This window comes from Equus asinus, chromosome 8 (genome assembly GCF_041296235.1).
Source record: "Equus asinus isolate D_3611 breed Donkey chromosome 8, EquAss-T2T_v2, whole genome shotgun sequence".
Taxonomy (NCBI): domain Eukaryota; kingdom Metazoa; phylum Chordata; class Mammalia; order Perissodactyla; family Equidae; genus Equus; species Equus asinus.
The window spans coordinates 2,799,892-2,827,677 of NC_091797.1; the positions used below are offsets into that span (position 1 = coordinate 2,799,892).

Sequence of the window (27,786 nt, forward strand, 5' to 3'; positions counted from 1 at the left end):
GTCATCTTGGTGTGTAGAAGTCCTTCCTAAACAAGACGCAAACCCGTGTACTAATTAAGAGATTAAACACACATTTTTGTGTTTCAAAGCTTATGTACCAAAAAAAGGGGCACCAAAAAGGAAGTTAAAGACCTGACAGAAATATGGAGGAAATAATCTGCCACACAGGCGATCCATAAAGAGCATTCCAGATCGGTAAGAAAAAAGGGCAGGCAATACCTAGACATCACGCACGAAGGACTCACAGTTTACTGAAGGGAACTGTAGACTGTTCGCGAGAACGTGAAGTGATGCCTCAGCTCCTTCATAGTAAGTGTGCTGATCAAGCGCCCCAGTTGCCCTGCACCTGAGCAGTCTTCCAGAACGTGGGGCTTTCAGTGCTAAAACCGGGTGGTTGGTCACTCCCATAATCAGAGATGTGCTAAATAGAATAACTCAGGATTTTTTTATCCTTTAGAAGTCTTAACACTTTTACCTTTCTAGGTATTGATGAGAATTTGGAGATAGGTATACTGTTTGTGGGAATATAAAATATATGGCTTTTTAAAGAAAGCTGAATGTTGTGACATGTACCTGTACACACAAACCCCTACCTTTTAGTAATTAGAGTTTAATCTCACAGTGCCCGTCTAGGAGTCTATCCTACTGGATTGTGTGTACGCCAAGGTGAATAAGGATATTCATGCATATTACTAATGCCCACCTTGCCCCCGAAAAACAATCTAATGTTCAAAAATAAGATATTTGTTAAAATAAGATACCGTGGTATCATGTGCTGTGTAAAGATGAAAAGGAATGAGGCAGATTTATATAGCTTGAAGAATATTTCTTATAAAGTTACATTGTTTCAGTTCAAATTCTGGCTCTATTGATTATGCATATGTAATATCTCTGGGCCTTATTTTCCTCAACTAATAAATGAATATAATACTATTACCCACCTCAAAATTTTATTCTGAAGATTTAAGGAGAATAAAGGTAAAAGAACAGATTAGTTTCAGGCACAAGAAATGTGCTCAAGAAATGTTAGCTATTATGTACAACAAAAATCCATAGATATGTTTGCATAAATGCATGTGTGTCAATACGTAGGAAATGTGTAGAGGGATGTTGATCTGCTTAACAGTGACAGCCATAGGACAGGCGAGTGGCCATTGGGGATAGTGTGAAGGGAAGCTTTCACATTTTGCTTTTTTTTTTAAACATGGGTGTATATTTATTTATTTTATAACTACATTTTTTTTTTCCAAATGAGGTAGTTGGTTGACTGCTGGGTATCTGTCCTAGTGTGTGTTTCTCTGACCAGAGTTCTTCTAACATTGGTTTCGTCAGCTGGCAGAGTGGAAGGGGCATCCATCCTGCCTCCACTGAAGCACTCACCAGATAGGCAGGTGGCTTGGGGTTGTTTTCAGGGGGCCTTTCAATCAGTTCACTAAACTTTTTTTTTCTGAAATAGTGAAAGCCAGCAGTGAAATAAAACTCGGTCATTGCCGGTCTCCTCTTGATATCAGAATGGCGGTTTTGAGAGCTGTTACTGTTGAGACCTATAGCACTGACCATCTCGTCCGGCACAGCTGAAGCACTGTTGCCTGGATCTGTCTTCTAGAAAGAACTGTTTGCTTTCCTCCTCTGACCTTCAGAAAGTACCTTTCTGTGAGGTTCTCTTTTTGGGATGCAATTTGATAGTACCCGATGTACTGACTTAGAGGAGTGAAGATCATGGAATGTAGCCCAGGGTGTGCAAAACGTGGTCTCTGACCAGAAACACCAGCACCTCCAGGGAATGGGATAGAAGTGCAAATTCCAGGCCCCACTCAAGACCTACTAAGTCTTATTTTCTTGGAGTGAGTCAAGGAATCTGTGTTTAGCACATTTTTCAGGTGATCGTTATGCGTGATAAAGTTTGAGAAGCAAAAGGATAAGGTATGGAGGAGGGGGCTGGCTCCAGAAGAGCGTGGCAGTGCTGTCATGTGAAGACGTCGCTGTAGCCTTGTCACTCTCTTTACCAAAGCGCATTGGGGTATCGTCTCCATGGTGGGTGTGGTTTCAGGTTGAGGCTGCACTGGGACGTGCGGCAGAGCAGTATGTTGTGTTTATCTGCTAAAAACCTATTTAAACCTTAATAGGGATATTAACGTTCTAATAGCTACTGTCTGTACAGTTTAAAAATCTAGTCTTGTGTAAATATTTTTCTTGTTCCTCCCAATAAAATGAACAAATTTACATTTCGTCTTTTTTGTATTTAGCAGTTATCTTATTATTGTAGTTTATTACTGCACCCACTTGGAGACACTTAGGGGTACAGCGGTTCAAGTGAGGAAGGTGTATCTGTGAGACATCATGAGAAAGGTGTGCTCGTGGTTACAATGAGCATCACATAAAAATGGAGAGCAGTGACCTCTCAGATAGGTTGGCCCAGGAAAACGGGACTCATTTGCAGTTGTACTTGGAGAACAAGGAAGTGCTGATTGTTAGCAATTGTTATAAATGCCTCTGCACACCGCATCCTCGTATTGCATCTCTCGCTGGTGTTTGAATCGGGGACTGAGAAGCATCAGTTCAGATACACTGTAACACAATCACTTGACCAAAGAGAGAAGAGGTAGGGCCAAATATATTAAGATAAGGGGTAGAAGGAGGAGTTTGGAGGTGAGGGAGAAAAATTGAACAAAGTGTATAAAGTAACCCATAAAAAGGATGTTTTAAAAGATATTTCTCTCTCCATGTAACGTCAAAGCCCTGGTTGTCTAGCAGTTAAGATTCAGTGCTCTCACCACCATGGCCGTGGTTCCTTTCCCATCAAGGAACCACATTACGCATCTGTCAGTTGTCATCCTGTGGCGGCTGCGCGTTGCTGTGATGCTGAGAACTATGCCACTGGGATTTCAAACACCAACAGGTCCCCTATGGTGGACAGGTTTCAGTGGAGCTTCCAGACAGACAGACTAGGAAGAAGGACCTGCCCACCCACATCCAAAAAACTTGGCCATGAAAACCCTATGAATAGCAGTGGAGCATTGTCTGGTAGAGCGCCAAACAGTGAGAGGATGGCGCAAAAAGACTAGGCAGGGATCTGCTCTGCTCTGTCTAGGGTTACTAGGAGTTGGAATCCGCTGGACGGCACTAACAACAACCACATAACTTTACCATATATTTAGAAAAGAGGGATCAAGAAAAGTTCAGTATTAAATATACACACATCCACTTTTGTGTGTGTGTGTGTGGGGAAGATTGTCCCTAGGTAACGTCTGTGCCAGTCTTCTTCTATTTTGTATGTGCAGTGCCGCCACAGCATCACTTGATGCGTGGTGTCTAAGTCCGTGCCCGGGATCCAAACCTGCGAAACGTGGGCTGACGAAGCAGAGCATGTGAACTCAACCAGTATGCCACCAAGCCAGTCCCTACACACAACCACATTTTGATGCTGACCTTGGTTCAGAGATGTGTATTGTCACATTGAAGTTGTCAGTTTTTTTTCAATTTGTAAATTTGCCTAAGGAGTCCAATCTAAAAAAGTTTTTGTTGCCTGATCTGCTAAATCTGATGGGTACTTTATTGAGACCTTAATGGTAAAACAACTTTTATTTTGTTCTTTTATTTGCAGAGCAAAGATGGTCGACCTTTGCCAGCAAGGGATAAACGTGCCTTAAAACAATTTGAAGAAAGGTTACGAACACTTAGGAAGAGAGAGAGGCACCTAGAATTCATCGAAAACAGCTGGTGGACAAAATTTTGTGGTGCTCTGCGTCCCCTGAAGGTAAAGTGGAGTTTTAAGAAATTATGCTGTCCCTCTTCTTGCAAGTTTCTATAATGCCTTTCAGAGAGATTGAGTGCTTCTCTTGAGGCACTGTAGCGTGGTATTTAAGAGCATGAATTTTGGAGTTAAAATAATCTGATTTTGAGTCACAGCCCTGTTGTTTGGTAGTTTGGGCAAGGAATGTACCCTCTCTGAGCTTCATTTACTCATGTGTAATGCAACTATTATAACAGAGTCATTGGGAAATTTAAATAGAAATATGGATAAGTAATATAGCATGCTGCTAGCATATTCTGCAAGTTTGTACTTTTCTCTGAATAGGAGATCTGGGACCCATCTTAGAACTCAGGAGCCCTAACTGACAGTAACAGATTTGCTTCATTGTTAGATGATATACTTTCTGAAAGTATATAAAAAAGTATTAAGATGGAAAACCATTACTTTCTCTTTTTTTGGAAACTATCGTTTGCCAGCATTGCATTCTTGGGACTGTGGTACCTAAACTTAAGTACCTAGATTGAATTAAGGTCATCATAACATGACCCTGAGTCTAAAAAGCAGCTGGACCTGTCGGCCACAGACTTCCGTGTGTGCCCACCCTGTGTCTGGCGTTTTGAACACCAGAGCTTTGTGTATGTAAGTGTGCAAAGCCAAATGTAATTCATAAAGTGTGATGGCTGGACCGGCTTGAGGAAGGTTAGGTGAGATGAAGCTAGAAAGCGGTTTTTGGTTAAATTGAAAAAAAAAACAAATGTTTTGGAGCATCCCATCATAGATGAGTCAGGTTGAGTTCTGGTGCTACTCTGTCTTCCTCTTACATTTAGAAAGGAGATGAGGACATGCACTGACTGCTCACTCCAAGGTTCCTCTTCTGAGAGAGTTCTTCAGAAATACCACGAGCAGGTCGCTCTGGGCATCCCTTGGGAACGTTATCTGTTAGCATACATTTTCTAAAGACTCTGCCGTCCTTCCCTAGGAGCTTTGTCTTGATAGTCCCAGAGCTGTGATGACAACCTCCCCAACCTTATCTTAATTCTCAATTGTTGTAGCTTCTTCTAAATATTTAAAACCTGGTCTCTAACATGAGCTGCCTTCTTAGACATGCTCTCTCTCATATCACTGGACATGTGCTTAGAGGGTTTTTTTTTTGGTGAGGAGGATTGGCCCTGAGTAAACGTCTGTTGCCAATCTTCCTCTTTTTCTTTCCTTCTCCCCAAAGCCCCGGTGCCTAGTTGTATAGTCTAGTTGTAAGTGATGCTAGTTCTTCTATGTGTGCTGCCACCACAGCATGGCTTGATGAGTGGTGCTAGGTCCCCACCCAGGATCCAAACCAGTGAACCCCGGGCCACCGAAGTGGAGCGCGCAAACTTAACTACTTGGCCATGGGGCCGGCCCCCTAGAGGGATTTTTAAATTAACTTTATTAAGGATGCAGATCGATTTTGCCAAATATAGGTATGTAGCTGTGGGACATGCACATCACCCCAGAAAGCCGCTCTGTGTCTCCCATGCCCCCTTGAGCTCTGACCCCGATAACCACCAATGTCCTTTTGTCATTGTCGTCTACTTTCATGTGTTTTCTAGATTCATAGAATGGAATCCTAGAGTGTACATTTTTTTGTCTGTCTCTGGCTCAGCACAATGTTGTTTGGATTCATCCATGTTGTTCATTTTTTTCCAGTGGTTCTCTCTGTTTTATTGCTGAGTAGCGTTCCAATGTGTGTCTGTATCACAGTTTGTTTATGCACTAACCTGTCAGTGGAGATTCGAGTTGCTTCCAGTTTGAGAGTCTTATGCCTGATTCTGATGGAATATCTGTGTACAAATCTTTGTGTAGATAGGTGTTTTCATTCCATTTGTTTTTCTTGGGTAAATACCTAGGAGAAGAAGTACTGGGTCTAATGTTTAGTAAATGTTTAACTTTATCAGAAACTGCCAAAGTATTTTCCGAAGTGGTTGTACCATTGTGCATTCCCACAGCAATATAAAATTTCCAATTGCTTCACATCCTCGTCAGCTCTTATGTTATAACTGTTTGTGATAGCTATTCTGGTGGGCGTGTGATACTATCTTATTATGGTTTTGATTTGCCTTCCCTGGTGACTAATGATATTGAATATCTTTTTGTATTCTTAGTGGTCATTTGTATATCTTCTCTAAAATGCCTGTTTAAATCTTTTGGCCATTTTTAAAACTGGGCTTTTGTTTTATGAGTGAGTTACAAGAATTCTTTATATATTCTGGATTAAGCACTTTGTCACATAGATGTATTGTAAATGTTATCTCCTGGTCAATGGCTTGCTTGTATGTTTTCTTTACACTGTCATTCAAAGAGATGTTTCTTTTCTTTTTTTTGATGAGGAAGAATCACCGTGAGCTAACATCTGTGCCAGTCTTCCTCTGTTTTGTATGTGGGTCACTGCCATAGCATGGCCTCCGACAAGTGGTATAGATCTATGACTGGGAACCAAACCTGAGCCACCAAAGTGAAGTGTGCTGAACTTAACCACTAGGCCACTGGGCCAGCCCCAGATGTTTGTTTTTTATACCAGACATTTTCTCCTATCTTTTCTTCTGGAAGTTTTATAGTTTTGGCTCTTATATTTAGGTTTGCAGTCCATTTTAAGGTAATTCTCTGGGATGGTATGACTTAATGGTCAACGTTTATCTTGTTTTCCATATGGGTATCTATTTGTTTCAGCACCATTTTTGTCAAGACTATCCTTTGCTCATTGAATTTCTTTGGCAGTATTGTCAAATCAGTTGATCATATATGTGTGTGGGTCTACTTCTGGACTCTCTCTTATGCTCCATCGATCTGTATGTCCATATGCTAAAACCTGATTACTGTTGCTTTAAAGTCAGTCACGAAATCAAGTAGTGGAAGTTCTTCAGTTTTGTTTGCCTTTTTCGAAATTATTTTGGCTGTGCTAGATCCTTTGCATTTCTGTATAACTTTTAGAATCAAGTCATAATTCCACAAGAGATTCCATGGGGATTTCTATTGGGATTACTTTGAATCTATGGATAAACTTGGGGAGAATTGCTATCTTAATGTTGAATCTTCCAATCCGTGAACAAGATATCTTTCCATTTATTTATGTTATCTTAAATTTCTTCTCAACATTTCTCCAGTGTTTTGTAGTGTTAAGTGAAGAAGTCTTGCATATATTTTGATAAATTTGTATTTCTTTGTTTATACTAACACAAATGATTTCATTTAATTTCAACTCTCAATTATTTGTTGCTACTATGTAGAAATTTGTTTTTGGACATTGATCTTATATCATGCAACCTGGCTAAATTATTAGTTCCAGTAACTTTATTATAGATCGTGTCAACTGCTAAAAGACGGTTTTACTTCTTCCTTTCAAATATAAGGTTTCCAATTGCTTTTTCTTTCTTATTGTGCTGGCTGAAACTTCCAGTAAAATCAGTTTGCCATTTATTCCTTTTGCTATATAAATGTGTCATTCCTGAGTATTGATCTAAATTCTTACCTGTCTTTCCATTTTCTGGTCCTAAGGAATAATAGGAATAATTAGTAATAGGCATGCCTGAAGGAAAAATCTGGGGGTACAAACTTATAATTGTGTAATTAAGGGTTTAATATGAATGCAAAGGGATAAGCACTGCTTTTTTTGCTTAAATGAAATATGAAAATTGTTTATTACTCATCATTTCTGCATTTGTCCACAGTTGATATAATTCAGAAATAGGAAGCCACATGCTCGTAGTGCTTCTTAAACACTAGTATCCAAGCAGTCCTGGTGGAAGAAGGTAGAGACAGGCCCACTCACCCCTCTGCACTGCTCAGTGTATGCTGGCAGTGATTTAAGACTGTGAGAAGCTCCTGATACGAAATTTCTTTGTTATATTCTATCTCAGAATTCTGTGGTAGCATTGCCTTTTCCTCTGTGCTATAATCCATGTTTGTTTTATAACAAAATATATTAAAACTTTGCAAATGCAAAAGTTCAAACTTCTACAGTTTTTTTTCCATAGGAGTAGATGCCCGTGAGATGCCTCCTGATCTCGTGACTTCAGATGGCCGTGCGTTCCCTGGAGCGTGCACATCTCCTTTTAGAATCCTGAGGGTTCAGAGCATGACCTTTGCTCTCACATTCAGTTCTGAGTCTTTGCTGTCACACACATCTGGTTTTTGAGTCCTTGCTCTGATCCTCACCAGCTGTCACCTCTTGTAAATCACCTTCCCAAAACCTCCACTTTCTCATCCTTAAAATGGAGTTACATACTTATTTCTGTTATGGGAGTTAAATGAAATAATGTATGCACTGCATTGCCTTTTGATATAAACAGCTTAGAAAATTGCAGCTGCTGTTGTTGTAGTTCTGCATATCGGATTTTTCAGCTTCTTACATACCACCGTGGAACTCAGGAGAGAAAGTTAGTTTTATGTTGAAGACACTTATAAAAACAAGCATCTGATTAGAATAAGTTAATGGCTCCTTGAAACAACATTTATGTATAGTACTAAACACATTTCTAAGCATACAGTCTGTTCATTAAATACTTGATTCCGTTCTTCCTGAGAGAAGGGCATACTTTGAGCTTGTGAAGCTAACTGCTTAGGTAACCTGTAGATCCCTTAGGTTTTGAGTGTGTGCGTGTACACCTCCATAGACACCTCTTTTTACTATACACAAGATTTTACTATATACACCTCTTATTATAGACATACCTCTTGTATTTACATAGAAAACTAGAAATTCATGTCTATAATTATATCAAATATTTTTTCAGACTTGTTTTTATTGTGGTAAAATATACATAACATAGAATTCACCGTTTTAACTATTTGTAGGTGTACACTCATTGTCATTAAGTACATTCACAATGTTGTGCAACCATCACCACTATCCATTTCCAGAATGTTTTTGTCATCCCAAACAGAGACACTATACCCATTAACCAGGAACTCCCCATTCCTTCCCCCACACTGCCCCACATCCCCTCACAACCTCTGTTCTGCTTCTTGTCCCTCTGAACTTGCCTATTCTAGCTGCCTCATATAAGTGGAATTATACTATCTTTGTCATTTTGGGTCTGGCTTATTTCACTTTGCGTAATGTCTTCAAGGTTCATCCATGTTGTAGATGTATAAAATTTCATTCCTTTTTAAGGCTGAATTAATATTCCATTGTATGTATATACCGCATTTTGTTTACCCACCCATCTATTGGTGGAACTTTGGATTTTCACCTTTTGGCTAATGTGAATAGTGCTGCTGTGATAATTGGTGTGCAAGTATCTGTTTGATTCCCTACTTTCAATTCTTTTGAGTTTATACCTAGGTATGGAATTGCTGGATCATATGGCAATTCCGTGTTTAACTTTTTAGGAACCTGCACACTTTTTCACAGCAGCTGCACCGTTTTATATTCTCACCAGTAATGCACAGGGCTTCCAGTTTCTCTACATCTTCCTCAATACTTACTTTCCATTCTTTTGACAATAGCCAGACTTATGATTGTGAAGTGATAGCTCACTGTGGTTTTGATTTGCATTTCCCTAATGATTAGTGATGTTGAGCATCTTTTCTTTTGATTATTGATCATTTGTATATTTTCTTTGGACAAATGTTTATTCGAGTCCTTTACCCGTTTTTCAGTTATGTTTTGTTGTTGTCAAGTTGCAAGAGTTTTTTTTTTAATATTCTGTAAAAATCTTGTAGATGAGATAGTCTGTTTTTTAATAGCCTCTTTTATTTCCTTAGACTAAGCCCATTCCATCCCTCTCCTCTTCTCCTTCTAAGATATTGTCACATCTTATTCCATCTTGTGTTGTGAGTTTGTGGTTAAAATGATGAGATTATATTTATTTTCGGTTTTCCTTCCCTTTATTTTTATTTTTATAATTAAGGTTTTGCTAACCTGTTCTGATAGCTGCAATTTTCTGACTTTGTCTACCTGTATGTCTCCTTACTGAAGGCTTTGTAACCCCTTTCTGTTGTTGTTGTTGTTTTCAGATGTGAGGGCCTTCTTGAGCATTTCTCGTAGGGGGAGTTTTGTGGTGATGAACTCTCCTTAGCTTTTGTTACCCAGGAGAGTTTTTATTTCCCCATTGTATCTGAAGGATATTTTCGCTGGATAGAATATTCTTGGCTGAAAGTTTTTTTCTTTCAAAATTTTGAATATATCATCCCACTCTCTCCTAGCCTGTAAGGTTTCTGCTGAGAAATCCTCTGAAAACCTGATAGGGGCTCCTTTGTAGGTTATTTTCTTCTGCCTTGCTGCCCTTAATATTATTTTCTTTGTCATTGATTTTTGCCAGCTTTACTACTATATGCCTTGGAGATCTTTTTACATTGATATAGTTACAAGATCTGTTGGCTTCTTTCACTTGTATTTCCAGCCCCTCCCCAGATTTGGGAGGTTCTCAGCTATTATCTCTTTGAACAAGCTTTCTGCTCCATTCTCCTTCTCTTCTGCCTCTGGGATACCTATAACCCTTATGTTGCATTTCCTACTTGAGTTGGCTATTTCTCAGAAAATTTCTTCATTTCTTTATACTCATAGTTCTCTCTCCTCCATCTGAAGCATTTCTGTATTTCTGTCCTCAAGACTGCTGATTTGCTCCTCCATAATATCAGCTCTCTTGTTCAGGGAGTCCAGATTTTTCTTTGTCTCAGCCCTTGTGTTTTTCATCTCCAGCATTTCTAATTGGTTCTTTATAGTTTCGGTCTCTTTTGTGAAGAAGTTCTTGATTTCATTGAACTATCTGTATTTTCTTGTAACTCATTAAGTTTTTTTATGGTAGCTATTTTGAATTCTCTATCATTTAGATTATAAATTTCTGTGCCTTTAGGATTGATTTCTGGGTGCTTGTCATTTTCCTTCTGGTCTGTCAATTTAATATATTTTTTCATACTGTTTAACAGCATGGATTTGTGCCTCCACATAGTGATGGTACTTCGTCTCAGCTTCCACCTGCTGCACTATGTGGGGGTCAAGAGCTATGTGTTCTGAGCTCACCGCGGTCCACGGCTCACTTGCTCCCAGCCCTTGGTTGCTTTTTTGTCTGTGGGGGCTCTGGCCAGCCAGCTGAGCTGGAGCACTGGGCAGGGTGAGGGGCACTTCTTTTTGCCTCTGTGATCCCAGGGCCATTCTTGCTCTGCCCTTGCTGTCTGCTCTCCTGAGGTGCCAGCTTGATGAAGACACCTGCACAATAGCGTAGTCACCTCTGTGTGGTGATTTCCCACGAGCTGTGATGGAACTCATAGAGCAAGAGTGTTCCCGTGGAGGGCTGCCCCTCCCCACTCTCCTCTCAGAGCCAGGCGTAATCCTGCACCCAGCATCACTGCCAGTGGGAGAAGGAGAGGAGATCCCCTTACCTCCTTCCACTTCCTCCAGGAGGTCCAGCACCTCTGCCTTCAGACATATGGCTGTGTGAGTCTCTCAGATGTCTTTTGTGTTGTGTGAATGCTCTCTGTTGGAATATGAATGTCCTTTTCGTTGTATCTTAGAGGGGAGAGTTTAAGAGGAGAGCTCACTCCACCATGATGCTGATGTCACTTTTTAATATTCTAAATATTAACCCCTTATTAGGTACATGGTTTGCAAATAATTTCTCCCATTGTCAGGTTTTTTTACTCTGTTAATAATGTCCTTTGATGTACAAAAGTTTTTAATTTTATTGAAGTCCAATTTATCTATTTTGTCTTTTGTTGCTGGTGGTTTTGGTGTCCTATCCAAAAATAATTTCCAAATCCAATGCCCTGAAGATTTTCTCCTGTTTTCTTCTAAGAGTTTAATACGTTTAACTCTTACATTTAGGAGTTTGATCTATTTTGAGTTAATTTTTGTTTATGCTTATGGATAAGGGTCCAACTTCATTCTTTTGCATGTGAGTGCCCTGATTCAACACCATTTGTTGAAAACACTGTCCTTTCCCCATTGAGTGTTCTTGGCACCCTTGTCAAAAGTCATCTGACCATATCTATAAAGGTTCATTTCTAGGGTCTATTCCGTTGGTTATATGTCTGTCTTTATGCCAGTACCAAACTGTTTTGATTACTATAGCTTTGTAGTAAGTTTTAAAATCAGGACACATGAGTCCTGTAAGATGGGTTTTTCTGTTTCTGCAAAAAACACCATTTCAATTTTGATAGAGATTACTTTGACTCTGTAGGTCACTTTCAGTGGTACTGTCGTTTTGACAATATTGTCTTGCTATCCATGAACACGAGAGGTCTTTCCATTTATTTGTGTTTTCTTCAGTTTCTTTCAGCAGTGCTTTGTAGTTTTCAGCATATAATTCATTTGCCTCCTTGTTTAAATTTACTCCTAAATGTTTTATTTTTTTTTGATGTTATATAAATGGACTTTTCTTAATTTTCTTTTCAGGTTGTTCATTCTTAGTGTATGCATACTATAAAAAAAAGTTTATTTGAATCAGACCCGTATTGAAGAACTAGTAAAATTTGTTTTTCTATTTGTCCCACTTCTCTCCCAACCTCCCAACAAATCAGCAAACCTAAAAACAACTAGATTTCGTAAGATAAGCAAGCAATGAAATAGAATTTTATCACACACTGACTGTGCTTAGTTGTTTTGAAGATCTGTGGGAACATTTTAATTTTTCTTTACTAGTATGTCAGTTATCCTAGAATCCTCTGAAATTGAATATGAATTTTGTTTAAAGATGTAGTAGATTTTTTTCTTCAGAGAGTAATGTTTAAAGCATGTGTAGTTTTTCTTTGTTTTAGGCCACACTATGTGAAAATGCCTAAAGGCAAACACTGGCATGGCACTTTCTGAATTTAAAGAAGGATTATAAATATTTTATGGCATTCTGAATTTTTACTTGATCACTCTTCACTTGAGAGCTACGTTTTGGTGTAGGTGCTTCTTAATTTAGGTGTTAGAGTTCCTGTACCTGTGCGGCTTGGTGGATTATCAGTGGCTTGATGGTGTGGATGGTGGAGTTTATGCAGAGTGGACCCACCTGGAAGTGATCTAACCCATCCTCATGTCGGTACAGCAGGGGAGCTTAGGGACCTAGAAACGCATGGATTGGGGCTTGGAAATCAGCAACTGATCAATACTTACCCTTGTTTTCTGTGTGTTTGTGTTTAAGAACAACTTATTTAATAAATACTGTTGATTCATTAACATTGAGCTTACGACCAACAGCAGGGTAACTCATGCCTGAACAAAGCTTACCTAACACGTGTGTCTTCTCAATAATCACAGCCTGCTTGCTCTCAGGGACAGCAGGCGGCACTTCAGCACTGTGCTCAGGGGCTATTTTAAACAGCAAAATCACCAGAAAAAAGCACAAAAATGCAAAGAATGTATCAGTCAATAAACTATGTAGAGGAGACCTGTTTACAGGTCGAGAGCTGAAGCCAGAAAGCAGGTTGTTGCCTTATTCATCTTCACCCTTCAGGGGACCGGCTTTTCACCACTCTATGTACATCTACAAATGACCTCGAAATGCGCCACAAGTATAGATTTTAAGGTTATAAATAAATTTTAGTGAGTAGGTGAATTTGCAAATACAGAATCTGCAAATGAGAATCAACTGTACCTATAAGTAGAAACAAACACCCCAAATTCAGCAGGTTTTCTCTCTAGCTCTCACCACAAACCTTTATGTTAAACAGACCTGGGAAAAATTGCGTGGGAGAGAGAAGAGGAGATTTGAGATGGGCCTAAGATTGATCTGAAACTCCAAAAAGTTAGGTGAAATAAGGCAGTCACAAAAAGACCAATACTGTATGATTTCACTTATGTGAGATGCCCAGACTGGTCAGATTCACAGAGACAGAAGAAGAACGGTGGTTGCCAGGGGCTGGGGGAGGGGAATGCGGAGTTCTCGTTTGGTGGGTGTAAGGTTTCAGTTTTGCGCATAAGAATTCTGAAAATTGGTTGCACAACAAAGTGAATGTACTAACACTACTAAACTGAATACTTAAAAATGGTTAAGATTGTAAATTTTATGTGATGTGTGTTTACCACAATTTAAAACACTGAAACAAAAAACAGAAATGGCCAAAAACCGGAGAGAAGTGAGGAGAGTTGAACTCCTGGGAAAAAATAGATGGGAAACACAGTTAATTTCAGAAATGAAATTAAAATTACAGGATGTCCAAAAGAAAATAGACTCAAATCCGAATTTAATAAGACACATTGAAGAAAGTCAGGAAAACAACCAAGAGAAAGAAAACAAGATGAAGTGAAAAGGATCTGAAAGAGTGTTGAAATGGAAGATAAAGAAAAACTGCTTATGGGTGATCAGTGTCCGTGCAGAAGCAAAATAAAACAAATTAGCAGAACCAATATTTAAAACCATCATCCCCAGAAACCACCTGGAAATAAATAGACGTGTGTGTTCATGTTGACACAGCCGATTCTACCTGGGAAAATTGATGTGCAGCTTCCTAGGAAGACTGACTTCAAAATTAGAGAAAAATCCAAGATTTCCAAGTAAAAAAATCAGCTCACTTATATGGGCAACATAGTTAGGTTTATATCTCACTTCTCAAAAAGCATACAAAGCAAGGCAAGAATAGGGGAACGTTAAAGAAAAGTCTCAGTGAAAAAGTATGTACCGAAGAATTTATATCTAGCCAAACTATCCTTTATAAAAAGTTTTTAAACAGAACTCAGAGAATTCTGTACACATGAGCTCTTTTGAGAAATCCACTAGTTGTCTAGCTTCAACCAATCAAGAAGAGAGAAGGAAACATCAGAAAAATGAGTAAAGGTGAACATTTAATATTGTAGATCTATGAAGAGAAGGTGTGGGCTAGGGTGGAGAATAGTGTATAAATGTGTTCTGATGAAACAGAAAGAATGCAGTGAAGAGAGAATGGAAAGTAGAATTTCATGGATTACTATCTAGGCAGTAGGTGGGCGTTGGATACATAAACATATGTAAGCAGTTATGTAAACAGACACTGTATAGTAAAGAGTTCAATAAAAAAACGGGCTGAGGGCACTTGAAAATTTAACTGTACTGGAACAAAAATAGGAACCTTCTCAAAGAGTGAAGAATGCACATTAACTAGAACAAGAAACACAGGAAGTATAACATATGCATGACTATTGAACAGTAAGATATTGTTGAAACTAAATGTGTCAGTCTTGTCAATAAATGTACATGGACCTAACTCACTAGTAAAAGAAGAAATTTAATTTTCTTCATAAAGCAAGGTCTAACTAGCAGCTGTTTCAAAGAGATTCCTCTAACAGTGATTCTCAAGGGCTAAAAACGTGTGTTGAAAGATATGCTAGGCAAATGGAAAAAATAAGAAAGCAGAGTGTGATCTAGATATTAGACAAAGTGGAATTCAACCCAAAAAACATTAAATCCAACAAAGAAGGATGCTTTTTGTGATAGGCAGACTGCCTCCCTCCTCTCCCAGTGATGTCCGTGCCCCAATCCCTGGAACCTGTGAATAGGTTACATGAAGTGGCAAAGGGACTTTGCAGTTATAGTTAAGGTTACTGACGTTAAAATATGAAGATCATCCTGGGTTATCTGGGTAAGCCCGGTCTGATCACATGAGCTCTTAAAAGCAGAGAACCTTTTTTGTGACTAGAGTCAGACGTGGTAAGGGTAAGTCAGAGATATTCAAGATGTAAGAAAGACTTGATGTGCTGTTACTGACTTGAAGATGGAGGGGGCTGTGTGAAAAGGAGGGCAAACAGCGTTAAGGAACTGAGACATGAAGACTTCCGCCTGGTAACCTCAAGGAACTGAATTCTGCCAACAATCTGAATGAGCACCGAAGTGATTCTTTTCCAGAGCCTCTGGAAGGGAGTCCAGCCCTGCTGACACCTTGATTTCTGACCTTGGGAGACCTTCAGCAGAGGGCTAGCTGAGCTGCACCTTGCTAAGACTGCTGACCCACAGAAGCTAGGAGATAATAGGCAGGTGTTGTTTTAAGCCACTAAATCTGTAGTAGTTTATCACACCCACGATAGAAAACCAATACACTTGTTAATATGAAAATTCACAATTTACAATGAAGATGTAACAGTTATGAATGTCTGTGACCCAAATAATACAGCAACCATCTTTATGAAGCAAGAACTGTGGGAGATTCAAGGAGCCATAGATTGGAACATGCTAACAGTAGGAGACTAACATAGCATTGTACTCAGGGTAAGACATTTCAAGTGGACAAAACTGAGTAAGAGCATAGAAGACCTACATGTGATCAGTAAGGAAGGTGTATCTTGTAACTTTTGAAATTTACATCCCGATAATAGAGAGTACACCTTCTCTCCAGGTGCTCATGGAACATTCACCAGAATTGACCATATGTCGTCATGAGGAACATATCAGTAAATTCCATAGAGTAGATATATTACAAACAACTCTTCTCTGATTGCAATGCATTAAAGCTAGAAATTATAACAAAATCAATAAGCTAAGACACTTTTCACTTGGAAATTAATCTTATATTCAGCAACTCGTGGGTGAAAGGAAAGGAGAAATAAAAACATTGCAGAATTTCTAAAAATTAATGGTAGTGGAAACATCACACTAGGGATACATATGGGATATATGTAAAACAGTGATCAGAGAAATTCATAGCCTTTAACACGTTTATCAATAAAAATGAAAGCATAATGATGTACATGAAATTCCAAGCCCAAAAGGCTAGCAGAGGAGCAAAGTGAACCAAAAGAAAGTACAGGGGAAAAATAAAAGCAGAAAATAATGAGGTAGGGAGAGGAAAGACAAGTCAATTAATTTCTGTGTGTGTATGTTTTAATTAATAGACAAACCACTAAACTACTCCAAAAGGATCCACGGCTGCTTGGAGAAACGGCTGATTCTGAGCCTGGGGCTGGGAGGGTATCTGACAAGCCTGTGTCTGTGTGTGTAGAGAGGAAGTGCTAAATCAGAGCAGGGGCGTAATTCAAGGAGCTAGAGTGAAGGGCTCCCACTGCCTAAATCTGGGCCCATTTAGGTATCAAAATAATAATAGCAACAGATGATAACACATCGAATACAATAAGAATCTGTGAAGCTATATTCATATTAATAAGTAAATGGAGAAGGGAAAGCTGTTCCCTGCAGTAGATTTCTAACAAATGAATGTAGAATGAATGTCAGAATTAGAAAATCAGCATTTGGTAAATACCACATATTGTTTCTGGCAATAGACATAAATGGGTACTAAAATTAGAAAGAGTTTGTTGGGAACAAGATATTTGCATAATCTCAAAGTATCTTTGCGTAAGACTTACTAATTACAAGAAGGACACTGGTAAATTTACATTGGAGAAAGCTGACTGAAACCACCTTAGTTAGCCATGTGATGCACGTTAAGCTCGTCAGTGATGGGACAAATAGGTATGAGTGTGCCTCTGCCGTTTCTGCAGAAATACAGATCTGAATATAAGTATGAGGAATTGGCAACCCAAAATGAAGGACAACCCAAATAACTACCGTCGGCTCTTCAAAATGTAAAGATAGGAAAGTAAAAGAGATTTGGGAACTGCTCCACATTGAAGGATACTAAAAAGACTTAAGCAATGTGTGATCCTGGGTTGCATTTTGGACCAGGAAAGAAGCTAGTTTTTTCTATAAAGGACTTTAGTGGAACAATTGAAATTTGAATAAGGTCTATAGATTAGATAATAGTGTTGTATCAATATTAATTTCTTGATTTTGACAATTTGTGATTATGGGAAAGAATATTCCCATAATCACAAATTATGCGAGGTAAAATGTTAACATTTGGAGAATCTGGGTGAAAGGTCTACTGGAATTCTTTGTTGTATTTTTGCCGTTTTTCCCTATATCTGAAATTGTGAAAATAAAAGGTTTTTAAAGTCTTAACTTTTCCTAGATCTTCCCCAGCCCCCAAATTCTGGCCTGATGCTCACCTACCCCTTTCTCAATGTAAGTTTATAAAAGTGTCTCCATCAGAATAATACTGAAGTAGAGAAGTTGCTTCTAATCCAAAATAAGGTCAGTTATAACCACGACCAAGCTGAGTGGTACTTCACTGACAGATCACCGTGAGAATCTTTGCGACTTGGAATATAATAATCTGTAGCCAGAGCTGAATATTATTGATCTTCTAACTTTGAAAAAAACTTTATGTAGGATACTTGCAACATAAAAGAAGCATAATTCTGTTCACAGAACAAGTCGAGATATGTAATGAAAATCATATGTTCTCGCCCTCTTACCTGTAAGGAAAGCCTGTTAGACTAATGGATTTGCTACTTAGAGTTAGGGGCCTGGGGCCCATGGCCACCTCTTATGTAATACGGGACACGAAATGTTCATGGCCTCTGCAGAGAAGAAAGCTCAGGTGGGGTTAAAATTTAAGCCCAGTTATCCATTCCAAAATTCTCTTTTCAAACTCTTAACCTGGGTTGACTCAGTATCTTTTACCATGGTCATCTAATTTTCTAAATGACTTTTCTAAGGCAGGGTTTCTCAAACTTTAGTGTGAGTAGGAATTACTGGGGAATCTCGTTAAAATGCAGATTCTCATATAGTCACCCTGAGTTAGGCCCCAGGAGTCTGCATCGATAACAAGCTCCCAGTTGATACTGATGCCACTGGCCCATGATCACACTGGGATTAGCAAGAGTCTAAGCAGTTTTAAAGAGACGACATACTTCTGTTTCCTGTCCTCATTGTTATTAAAAATTAAGGAAACTAGAAAGTTTCCCCTCCTCACACCACCCTTCAGTCTGCCTGGAAAACACACATTCTTTTTTTTTTTTTAAATATTCTTCACACCTTCCATTGCTCTTGGCAAAAAAGGAAGGAATACAGGTATTTTATTTAAGGTAACATTAATAATAAAATACAATAGAAATTACTTTTTATTTTATATTTATAACTTTTAGTTGAGTTTCCAGGTATCGTAACTTTACTTTCTACTTTTTTTGTTACATTTCTGGATACACAAAAGTTATTTTATAGATATAGGAAGTTCACCTATGAAATCTGACAAGAGATGTGTCAAAAAAAAAAACCCTGACCCTATATTTTTCTTGCTACGTTGCTTGGAATTTTTGTTTTACATTGTCAGACAACATTAAATTCTAGGATTAGAGGTTCATTTGGGCTAATAAGCATCTTAACACACAAATAATTTTGAGAGAATAATAAAAAGTTTATTTTTGCTATAATGATAGCTTATTTGTGCTGCATTGTAACACCAAGCGGGGTTCAGTTTAAATCAGATTTTCTCAATCTAGCACGATTGACATTTGGGGCCCTATAATCCTTTGTTGTGGGGGGTACTGTCCTGTGCACTGTAGGATGTTTAGCAGCATCCCTTGTCTCTACTCACTTGATGCAACCCCCCCATCCCACACCCCCTAGTCATGACAAAATGGCTGGAGACATTACCAAATGTCCTTTAGTGGGTAAAATATTCCCAGTTTAGAACCACTGGTTTAAATGAAAGGAAAACAAGATTTTAAACTTATATAAAAGGGAGAAAGAAGAGATTTTAGGGAATGGTATGCTGTTAATTAGATAGAGGTACTTTAGTTTCCTTTTTAGGTAATGGAAAAGAGAATGTTCTAGACAGCTGATCCATCATTGGTTTAGATGACATCACATATAAAGGTAGTAGCACTGACAGTGTTTTTACTCTGACGAAAGTAATGTCTTACTTTGTATTATTCATAGATTGTATAACATACCACTTTTTACATTACAGTTTAATGGAAATTGCATAATTTATATCATTAATACACAGGAAAAATTTGGTTTCTGTCCTGCTTATTTATGTCTCTAAAACAAGATTTTTTTCTTAAGCGGTCAGTTATTCTCGATCTATAAATTCGGTGCCATTCCAATCTAAATTCTAGCAAGTCATTTTGTGGATATTGACAAATTGCTTTTAAAACGTATGTGGAAAGAAAAGAGAGACTCAAAATAGCCAACACAATATTGAAGAACAAAGTCAGAGGACTGATGCCACTCAGCTTCACTATAAAGCTACAGTAATTAAGACAGCATGGAATGGGTGGAAGAATAGACACATAGATCAATGGAACAGAATAGAGAGCCCAGAAATAGACCCACAGAAATATTGTCAACTGATCTTTGACAAAGAAGCAAAGACATTTCATTGGAGAAGGGATAGTCTTTTCAACAAATGGTGCTGAAACAGACATCTATATGCAAGAAGTAAATCTAAACATAGACCTTATACCTTTCACAAGAGTTAACTCAAAATGGATCATAGATCTACTGTAAAAAAATAAAACTATAAAACTTCTAGAAGATAGCATAGAAGAAAATCTAGGTGACCTTAGGTTTGGCAATGAGTTTTTAAATACATCACCAAAGCACAATCCATGAAACAAAAAATGTGATAACTTGGACTTTATTAAAATTAAAACTTCTTTGTGAAAGACTCTGTTAAGAGAATGAAAAGACAAGCCACAGACTGAGAGAAAATATTTGCAGAATACATACCTGATAAAGTACTTAAATCCAAAGTGTATGAATAACTTTTAAAACTCAACAATAAGAAAACAAACAAGTCAAAGAATGGGCTCAAGTTGTAAATAGACACATCCCCACAAAAGGAGATATGCAGATGGCAAGTAAGCATATAAAAAGATAGTCAACATCATATGTCTTTAGGGAACTGCAAATTAAAGCAATAATGAGATACTGCTTCACACCTATTAGTGTGGTTAAAATCCATCCCCCTTATCTCCCCCTAAAAAAATTCTGACAATACCATATGCTTGGCAAAGATGTGGAGCAATAGGAACTCATTCATTGCTGATGGGAATGCAAAATCCTATTGCCATTTTGGAAAAAAGTTTGGTAGGTTTCTTATAAAACCAAACGTAGTCTTTTCATATGATCCAGCAAGTATGCTCCTAGGTATTTATCCATTTGAATTGAAAAATGTCTACACAAAAACCTGCATATTCATGTTTATAGTTGCTTTACTCATAATTTCCAAAAATTGGAAGTAACCAGGATATCCTTCATGGTAAAGGGGTAGACAAACTGGTACATCCAAACAGTGGACTATTATTCAGTGATAAAAAGAAATGAGTTCTCAAACCAGAAAGAGAAATTAAGGAACCTTAAAGACATATTGCTAAACAAAATAAACCAGCCTGGAAATACTACCTACTGTATGATTTCAACTCCATGAGGTTCTGGAAAAGGCAAAACTATAAAGACAGTAACAAGACCGGTGGTTATCAGGGATTTGGAGTAAGGTGTGGTAAGATGGATAGGTGATTTTAGGCCAGTGAACCTATTCTGTATGATACTCTAATGGTGGAAACATGATATTATGCATTTGTCAAACCCCATAGAACTATACAACACAGAGTGAACTTTTAATGTAAACTGTCTTTAGTTAATAATAATGTATCAGTATTGTTTCATCACTTGTAACAAATTAGCACACTAATGCTAGATTTCAGGAGAAACTGTGGAGAGCAGTATAATCAGTACTGTCACCTCAGTTTTTCCATAAATTTTAAAATGTTCTAAAAAATGAAGTCTGTTAAATTTTTAAGAATCGTTTTTTTGTTTGTCTCACTATTGTTTCTAATAAACACCTAGTGAAAACAACCAGTGTCCCTCAGTAGGAGACTCGCTTCATGAATTGTTACCTCCACACCAGCGAGTATTGTGCTCTGTAGGCTTTAAAACGAATGGAAGCGGTATGTATTTATATAAGATGAAAGCATTTCTTCAACAAGTGCTTAAAATATTGTTCAGGATGTGTTACATTTTAACTGAAACTAATGTTCAGGTTGCAGATACTGTGTATGGGAGATATTCTTTTACTAATATGGTGTGCACTCACACACAGCAGCATATACCATTTTGGGAAGGATTCATAAGAAACTATTAATGGTAGTTACCACTGAGGAGTGCAACTGGGGACTTAGGGGTTAGTATTGAGACCTACTTAACTTCTTAAAATTTTTAGCCAAGCTTTGTTCTTAATTTTAACTGTTGGTTGTTTTTTAAAGATGTTCTTTGTACCCCCTTTGGGCCGTGGACTGTTTCCTGTACTGAAGTCTGGACTCCAGCTTTTCACGTTTTCTGTCTCCCTCAAGTCTCCTTTGTTTTGTTTAAGCCAACCTTACTGTTGCATATGTATGTGTTTCTGTATGCTTTCTAACCTGAACTATTAATTTCCAACCAAACTAGTTTCTTTCTCTCTGGTTTTGTATACACGTGCATTTAACAGATTATGTTCAGTTTAGTAAAGGTCCAGAAATCCTTAGTAAAAATCCTTGGGTTAAATACTGCAAAATTCAGAATTTTTCATTTTTTAGCACAGGTGTGTTTATTATATTTAATAACATCCCCTATAGGATCCAGAGTGGCATCTCTCTTTCCCTCTTTCAAGCACATTAATGATTCTGCAGTCACTATATGAATATTCACAGAAAGTGGGTTAAATAAAGGCTATAAAAAGCCCCATGTTACTTTAAGCCAGGTTTTATCAACAATTAAGTTAGAAAAAAAGTTCAAGTTCTAGAATGCTTTGGATTTCCAAATTGTGGATAAGCGGACCTTTATAGCTTCTTTTTTAATTGATGTCTAATTCACATAAAAATCCAGCCTTTTAAAGTATCAATTGTTTATTAGTATATGCACAAGGTTGTACAGCCATCACCGTCTAATTATGAACGTTTTCTTCACCTCAAAAAGAAACTTCATACCCATTAGCAGTCTGCTCCATTCCCCTCAGCCCCTGGCAACTGCTAATATACTCTCTATCTCCATAGATTTGCCTATTCTGGAAATTCATATAAATTAAATCATTCAATATGTGTCATTTTGTCTGGCTTCTTTCACTTAGCATAATGTTTTTAAAAGTTCATTCGTGTTGTACATGTAACAGTACTTCATTCCTTTTTAAGACCAAATAATATTCCATTGTATGGATATGCCACATTTTATTTATCCATCATCGATTGATGGACATTGGATTTGTTTCCACTTTTTTAGCTATTATGAATAACGCTGCTGTAAACATTCATACACGAGTTTTTCTGTGGATGTGTTTTTGAGTTCTGTTGGGAATTATATGCAGGACTGGAATTCCTAGGTTATATGGCAACTCTGTATTTAACTTTTTGAGGAAATGTCAAACTATTTTCCAAAGCAGCTGCACCATTTTACATTCCCACCAGAGTTGAATGGGGCCTTCAATTTCTCTACATCCTCGCCAACACTTGTTATTGTTCATCTTTCTTATAGCCATCTTAGTGAGTGTGACATGGCGTTTCATTGTGGGTTTGATTTGCATTTCTCTAATGTATGATGTTGAGCATCTTTTCAGGTGCTTATTGGCCATTTGTATATTTTCTTTGGAGAGATACCTATTCAGATCCTTTGTCATTTTTAAATTGGGTTGCCTTTTTATTGTTGAGTTGCAAGAGTTATTTATATTCAGGAAACAAATATATTCTCCCGTTCTATGGGTTGTGTTCCCACTTTCTTGATAGTATTCTTTGAATCACAAACATTTTTATTTTTGATCGTCTATTTTTCTTTTGTTATGTGTGCTTTAGGTGTGTTTTCAGGAAAACCATAGCCTAATCCAAAGTCATGGAGCTTTACACCTATGTTTTCTACTAAGAGTTTTATAGTTTTAGCTCTTACATGTAGGTCTTTCATCCATTTTGAGTTAATAAGGGGTCCAACTTCATTCTTTAGTTTGTGGATGTCCACTTTTCTCAGCACCGTTTGTTGAAAAGTCTCTTCTCTCCCCATTGAATTTTCTTGGCGTCTTTGTCAAAAGTCAATTGAACATAGATGTACAGTTTTATTTCTGGAATCTCAGTTCATTCCATTGATCTATATTTCTATCCTAATTCCAGTACCACATAGACTTAATTACTGTAGCTTTGTAATAAGTTTTGAAATTGGGAAGTGTAACCCCTCCAACTTTGTTGTTCTGTTGTTCTTTTTCAAGGTTGTTTTGGCTATTCTTGGTCCTTTGCATTTCCCTATATGGTCTAGGATCATCCTGTCAATTTCTACAAAGAAGCCAGCTGGGATTTTAATAGAAATTGCATTGAATCTGTAGATCAATTTAGGGAATATTGCCATCATGAAAATATTAAGTCTGATCCATGAATATGAGATGTCTTTTCATTTATTCAAGTCTTTAATTTCATTAAATGGTGTTTTGTGTCTTCAGTGTACAAGCCTTGTACCTCCTTACTTAACTTTATTGCTAAGTATTTTGTTATTGATGCTATTGTAAATTGAATTGTTTTCATAATTTCATTTTGGACTGTTCATGGCTAGTGTATAGAATACAACTGATTTTTGTATATTGATCTTATGTTCTGGAACCTTGCTGAATTCATTTATTTGTTTTAATTGTTTTACTGTGATAGTCTTAGGATTTTCTAGTATAAGATGATGTCATCTGCAAATATATATAGTTTCCTTTCTTTCTAATCTGGACACCTTTCATTTTCTATCTTGCCTAATTGCCCTGGCTAGAACCTTCTGTTTAATGTTCAATAGAAGTGGCAAGAGTGAACATCCTTGCCTTGTTCCTTATTTTAGTGGGAAAACTTTTAGTCTGTCACCATTAAATAGGGTGTTCGCTGTATAAGATTTATAGATGTCCTTACAGGTTGAGGAATATTCCATGTATTTCTAGTTTGTTGAACATCTTTCTCATGGCAAGTGTGTTGGATTGTATCAAATGCTTTTTTGTGTCTATTGAGATGATCGTGTGGTTTTTGTCTTTTATTCTGGTAATACGGTGTATTGATTGATTTTCTTGTGTTGAACCAACCTTGCATTCCTTGGATAAATTGCTCTTGGACATGGAGCATAATTCTGTTATTATGTTGCCAGATTTGGTTTGCTAGTGCTTTGTTCAGGACTCTTACACCTATTTTTATAAGGGGTATTGGCCCGCAGTTTTCCTTTTTTGTGGTGTTTGTTCACTTTCTCTTTTTTTTTTTAAGATTGGCACCTGAGCTAACATCTGTTGCCATTCTTTTTTTTCCTTCTCCTCAAAGCCCCCCAGTACCTAGTTGTATGTTCTAGTTGTAGGTCCTTCTAGTTGTGCCGTGTGGGTTTTTTTTCCATCAAATTTGGAAAGTTTTTGGCCATTATTTCTTCTAATATTCTTTCTGCCCTTCTTTCTTTCTGGGGTTCCTATTATGCCTATGTTGTTATGCTTAGTGGTATCCCACATGTTTCCAAGGCTCTGTTCACTTTTCATTATTTTTTCTTTCTCTTTCTCAGACTTGATCATCTTAATTGATTTATAGTCATATGCCACATAATGACATTTCAGTAGGTGACAGACTGCATATACAGTGGTGGTCCCATAAGATTATGATGGAAGTGAAAAATTCATATCACCCCGTGATGTTGTAGCTGTTGCAGTGTTATAGCACAACGCATTGCTAACGTGTTTGTGGTGATGCTGGTGTAAATAAACCTACTGCACTGCCAGTCATGTGAAAGTAGAGCACATACAGTCACACACAGTACATAATACTTGATCAGGAACGGCTGTCTTACTGGTTTGTGTATTTACTGTACTATTTATCATTACTTTAGAGTGTAGTCTTTCTACTTATGAAAAACAGGTTTACTGTAAAACAACATGTGAAGTTACGCCAGCAGCGGCCTCATACACCTCGTGTTTACCATATGTCTTGACTGCATTGTTTTCTCTTCTGCTTGATTTAATCTTGGGTTGTTTTGTTCATCATGACCCCTAAGCCTACAAAATCCACTGCTAATGTTGCCAGCAAGAGGCCACATCGAGTGACCCGGAAATGAAATTAAAAGTGATTAAGGACTGTGAAGGGGGGAAATCAGTGACGCTTGTTGTTCGTCAGTCAGGCATGTCCCGTTCCACCAGGGCAGTGATCTTTAAGAACGAGAACAAAGTGACGGAAGCTGTGAAAGGATCTGCTTCATTGAAGGCAATGAGGCTAACAAACGTTTCAGAAAGACCTGCATCACACGTAGAGAAACTTATAATGACCTGAATTGAAGATACAGAAGCATATTCCTCTCGGCACCATGATGATCACAGCCAAAGCAAAAAATTTGTTTACAATATTGAAAGAAAAGTCTGGACCCAGCTGAATTTACTGCTAGCTCTGCAGGTTTAAATGATTCAAGAATTGTTAGTCATTGCATAATGTGAAAGTGAGTGATGAGTGTATGAGTGGTGATGTGAAGGTAGGTGAAAAATTTTTGGAAACTCTAGATAAGCTGATTATGGAGCAAAATTCCTTGCCAGAGCAAATATTCACTATGGATGAAACCTCCTGTTCTGGAAATGGATGCCTGAAGGACTTTCATCCACAAGGAGGCCAAGTCAATGCCAGGTTTCAGGGCTTCTGAGGACAGGATAACAGTCTTGCTTGGGGTCAGTGTTGCAGTCTACAAATTGAAACCCTTTGTGATCTGGCACAGGGAGAACCCCAGGGCCTTCAAGCATGTCAGTGAGCACACACTACCAGTGTACTACAGGAGCAAGAAGTCATGGATGGCCCAGCTCCTCTTCCAAGATGCCTCCTGAATTTCTTGGCCGGCAAAATGGAGAAGTGCTGTTTGGAGAATAACATACCTTTCAAAATTTTGCTTACTGTTGATAATCTTCCCAGACATCCTCCTTTTATTGGTGATCTTCATCCCAATATCAAAGAAATGTTTCTCCTTCTACACACCACCTCTTTAATCCAACTGAAGGATCAAGGAGTTATAGCAGCTTCTAAGGGCTACCACCTGAGTAACACCTGCCCAGGCTATTGCTGTAACTGAGGAAGACACTGATGAAATTATGGAAGGATTACAACATCTATGACTGCCTCAAGAACCTTGCTTGGGCTTGGCATGGGATCGCCAAGGAGTGTATGAATGGCATCTGGAAGAAGACACTCAAGAGGTTTGTCTATGGCTTCAAGTGATTTGCCAAGGGTGAAGAGGCTGAAAAAATCAACAAGGCTATGGCTTAGATGGCAAACAACTTTACCCTGGGTATGGATGAGGATCATACTGAGGAGCTCCTAGAGGTGGTTCCTGAGGAGTTGACTAATGCGGAGTTGCTAGGACTAGAACAAGAATGCATAGCTGAAGAAGAGGCAAGAGAAAAGGAAACTGCAGGAGAAGAAAAACCCCAAGAAAATTCACAGTAAAGGGTTTAGCAGAAGGTTTTGCAGATCTCAACAAGCTCCTTAGAAAGTTTGAAAACATGGACCCCCAAATTTTTTTTCTTGTCATTATTCCTGGAACATAGAGTATAACAACTATTTACATAGCACTTAGGTGTTGTAGGTAATCTAGAGATGATTTAAAGTATATGGGAGGATGTGCGTAGGCTGTATGCAAATACTACACCATTTTATGTAAGGTACTTGAGCATCTATGTATTGTGGTGTCCACAGGGGTCTTGGAACTGGTTTCCTCTGGATACCAAGGGACAACTGTATTTAGCATTTAGGTCAAACCATGATGGTCTTCACTGATTGTGATTTTGGAAGAACTAATTTAAGTTCTTGTATTTAAATATACACAGTTTTCTTGGTCTTTAGAAAACATCTTTTTTACATCCTGTATTTTGTTATGTAGCTGTGATTAAACAGTCTAACTCTGGGCCATTCATCCCAACAGATTGGAAAATAGTTAAGCATTTTTTTCTTTTCTTTTTTTCCTCCACAAAATGAACATCAAGGGAAGGGAATCTTAACTTCTCCTGCCTTTTCTGTGTCATGTTCCTGTACCACTAATTGGCATCTGGCAGTTGTACTGCCTCTTGCTACAAGCTGTTTCTTATTGACAGGCTGTAGGAAGTAATGTGTCTCACTTGTCGATCATCAGTATAAGGATATTGGGTTCCAGTTCACCTAGGCACCAAATGTAGGTGCTCCAATCTGGTAGAAAGAGATTGTTTAAGCTCTTTTATACCCTTTGCTAATGAGCTTTTGTTACTATAAAGGAGTCACTTCAGATTTCTGTAGCAATGAAACCTTTTTTCATAAATACATTCTTATGGGAATTACCAGTATGTAAAATTGGATACAT

At 38.0% G+C, this 27,786-nt stretch overlaps 1 protein-coding gene across 1 annotated transcript in view; it reads left to right on the forward strand.

Moving 5' to 3' along the window:
• Window positions 1-27,786, forward strand: part of LMBRD1 (LMBR1 domain containing 1) — a 112,489-nt gene that overhangs the window by 55,422 nt on the left and 29,281 nt on the right. Inside the window, exon 9 of the mRNA XM_044776952.2 lies at window positions 3,605-3,757. Within this exon, the coding sequence (XP_044632887.2) occupies window positions 3,605-3,757 (153 nt within the window). The remainder of the gene's footprint in view (window positions 1-3,604; window positions 3,758-27,786) is intronic.